Here is a 3,582-nt window from a genome sequence, read left to right on the forward strand (position 1 = left end):
ATAAAAGCTTAATAAAAAATATTTGCAACTTTTCTAATGACATTATTCAATCCAAGCGGCCATTTTCAATCAATGGTAATGGTTGGGTACTCACGTAGAAGGCCAGCTCGACCTTGTGCGTGGCGGTGGCCTTGGGCTTGCAGGTCTCCTCGGAGGAGCGGCAGCAGCCCGTGGAGTCGGTGCAGCGGTGCAGGATGGTGCAGTGCGGCACGTACTCCTTGGAGGGGTCCGGGTACTGCTGCTTCACGTTCACCACCACGGGCTTGGGCACCTTGCAGGTGCCGTCCGTCACCATCATGCGGATCATGTGGTCGCGCGCCAGCTTCGCCATCCGCGCTGCGGAGCAAAAGTAAGGACGAGTCCATCACACACAAAACACACACAAAAAATTAAAAAGTTTGGCGCGTCGCACGCCATTCCAAACGACCCGCGCGAGAGAAAGAAAAGGGGGGAGAGGGGGGTGGTGGTGCGCGGTAAGGGAAGAAAGAAGAATGTTCCTCTCCAGGTCTTCATCTGTCAGGACTCTGACAACATGTGTTCTTCTTGCGCTCGTTTTTCCCCTCTGCCGCCGTTCCCTCCAGTAATTATCCATTGGTTGCGTTCCGCGATAGCAGAGCTGGCATGCCTTTGCCTCCGACCCGATGGCGGCGGCGGCGCTGCCAGCTGAGGGTTGGAGCGGCGCGGCGGGCGGGGCGCCCGGGAGGTAGGCACCCGCGAGACACGCGGCCGCGGCGGGCTGCCTACCCTCGCCGCCGACGGGCGCTACCCGGCCCGGGCCCGAAGCGAAGCGCACGGCGGGGACGCACTTTTCGCTCAGGCTGTACAACAGCCCGTCTGCCGGTTCGCCCGCACCGCCGGCCGCCGGCCAGACCCGCCATAAGGAATCGACCAAGGCGCCGCCGAAACCAATTTGGCGCGGCTGCATCTAATTGCATATTGCTCTCCGAACAATGTACCGTCCGTTCCGAGCAGAGCCGAGCGGGGCGGCTGGCGCCCGGCGTCGGGATCGCCCGTCTACTCTCATCTCGACTGCGAGGATATCTAAAGAAATGAGAACGATACATCGGAAAGTCGAATAAACAGAAAACCACTTTCTTCTTCTTTTTTTCCGCGATAATATGCACTTTGATTTTGGTACATGGGAGCTTGATTTTGATATCCTTTTTTGTGAAGTAAACGTCAGGGGAGGTGTTACAAGTGTTCACTCTGGCCTAACGTTTCTTTTGGACGCCGTAATCGCTGGCCGATTACCTCCTCTGCAGCGCCGCGCCGTGCAACAACGCGTGCAGCCCGGAGCCTCGGAGCAACGGCCGGGCGGGGCGGGGCGGGGAGCAGCGGCGGCAGCGTTACGTAACGGCTATAAGGTCAGTGTCAAGGCTGGGATCGAGGAACGGGAGGCTGCAGGGGGAGAGTTGGCGGAAAGGGAGTGGGGGGACAGAAACCGAGATCCTAGCACTGTAGAACTACATTATTGCAGTAGACTTCGAAGTTAAAGGCTTAATTCTTCAAGGTTTTGGTGATTTAATGAAGCCAGTCACCTTCTTCAATACCAAATTTACAGGGATATTTTTCAAAATGCGGCAGAAAATTGCTCTGATTTGTCTGCCCATACCGGACTTTTCCTCTCACGAATCGGCATCGAGGAGGTGCCATACGGGAGGCGTGCGATCGACTGCAGCAGCGGTACCAACCGAGCCGCTCGGCGCGCCGCTAAGTGGTTGGCAAGCGTGGTCAGAAATACTTTCAATTACACGCCACGTGGGCCCGCTGGGTTGCGTGGGGCGCCCGTGGGGCGGGCCTCTGCGTGCGGCCGCATCACGCCTGCACGCTCGCTTGCACACGCATGCGCACGCTTGCGCACGCGCCGCGCTTGTCAACTCGACTGTGAACAACGGGTCGCCTTGCGAAGGGGAGGAGGGAGACAGACGAGCAAGGCCTTGCGGCAGCTATATGCCTCCCTCTCGACCGCTAACAACTATAAGCCAAACAAAAAATATATCCGATTTGGGACAAAAATAGAAATGTGTTTGCCTTTAGTCAACATTGTCTCCTTGCAAATTTATCTGATCTGCCCGGTACTCGCTCGACCCACAGCTCGCCACTGTTCCTTTTTATTTAAAAGATTTGCCCTTTCATTCTCCTTACTTCCGATATCGGCGATACAGTGACAGTACGTTACTGCCGGCACTGCCGCCCGCCCGTGGCCTGCTTGGCATTGGCTTCAGGCCAGAGTAGAGAAAAAACGAACAAAGCAAAGAGAGAAAAAAGAGAAAAAAAATAAAAAGCCTTTTCCAGCTTGATGCGCGAGCCCCACCCCTTTTGCGCCGTGTCCGGGCGACTGAATGGCTCACCTCTCCTCTTAATCGGAGGCGTCACACCCGTCACACCAAACGGTGTCGTCCCGCGGCATTTAAATTCTCGCGCCTTGGCGAATTTAAATGTGGCGCCGAGCGGCGAGCCGCCGGCCTGTCCTCCAACGCGCGCGTGAACTGAAAGAGTAACGCGCGACATTCCGCGAACTGTCGGCGCGGGGCCGGACCCGCGGTCGTTCCGGAGACGGCACCGCCCTACTATATTCCCACGCGGTGAAACTGAATCATCAATTTTCGTCTTGATTTCATTCCAAGGATCCACCCAAAGCACCCCCACCCCTCTCCACTCCTCTTTCATATTGCTTCCGACGATACGGCCGCGTGACGCGAACCGAGTGTGGCGTATGCAAATCAACTCGCCAATATGAATGAACTCGCCAACATGAATGAATGAACGGCTCGCGTTGGCGCCGCGGCGCGGGCGGCCGCGGGGCGGCTGCGGTGGGTCGTGGACTAGACCGGGAAGAAGGGGACGGAAAAACTTTCAGCATGTTCCGTTTGAGCTTTCCTCATGGTTTACAACAAATTTTGTATTCACGGTTTACAGAATATATGTTGTAAATTTACGGCAGCCCACCTTTTCTCGTCAATTAATTCCAAGTCAATGCTTGAAATTTTACGATTTTAAGTTGAAATTTATATCAACATACCGTACGTCATGGAAAATTTTCTCGTAGCCCTTACAAGAATTTCTAACAGTGTTCCTTCAGACGGAAAATGACGAGTAGGAAAATGCACAGAGCAAGGAGGAGTGTGGCAAGTGACACATACCGGCGGTCTGGGCCTGCGGCGACGGCCCGTGGCGTCGGGTCTGGGCCAGACGCTCGGGGGTGCTGTAGGCGTTCCACTTCTGTTCGCTGTACGAGTACGAGGGTGGAGCGTCGCTCAGGGTCTGCAACACACACAAACAGTTTACGGTATAAGTTTAGGCCAGTTTAGGCGCAGTCATGGCATTTCCAGGAGCAAAGAGGATAAAGGTCGATAAGCAAATTAATCCAGGAAATCATATTTCATCCGCGGGCCCCGGTTTCCTGGCAGTCTCAGTCAGTCCGGGCCAGGTTGGGTTCCAGTTCGCGGCTCTGAGTCACGCCGGCGCATACTGGGCGGCCACACCAGAGGGTATTCCCCGGCAGAAAGGGGAAGCACCCGGCGGGGGCCACACCGGTCCGCCGCCTTCTCTGTCCCTCAGGCAAACCAGCATTTCCTGGTC

General features: G+C 55.9%; 1 protein-coding gene across 1 annotated transcript in view; it reads right to left on the reverse strand.

The window, feature by feature from the left end:
• LOC113206216 (uncharacterized) overlaps positions 1-3,264 on the reverse strand; it is a gene marked incomplete at its 5' end in the record, with an annotated part of 19,336 nt that extends 16,072 nt beyond the window's left edge. Inside the window, 2 exon segments of the mRNA XM_052269013.1 lie at positions 95-336; positions 3,144-3,264. Of these exon segments, the coding sequence (XP_052124973.1) occupies positions 95-336; positions 3,144-3,264 (363 nt within the window).
• Positions 3,265-3,582: the final 318 nt, after the last annotated feature.

Source organism: Frankliniella occidentalis, unplaced genomic scaffold, assembly GCF_000697945.3.
Source record: "Frankliniella occidentalis isolate FOCC.00 unplaced genomic scaffold, Focc_3.1 Scaffold80, whole genome shotgun sequence".
NCBI lineage: Eukaryota > Metazoa > Arthropoda > Insecta > Thysanoptera > Thripidae > Frankliniella > Frankliniella occidentalis.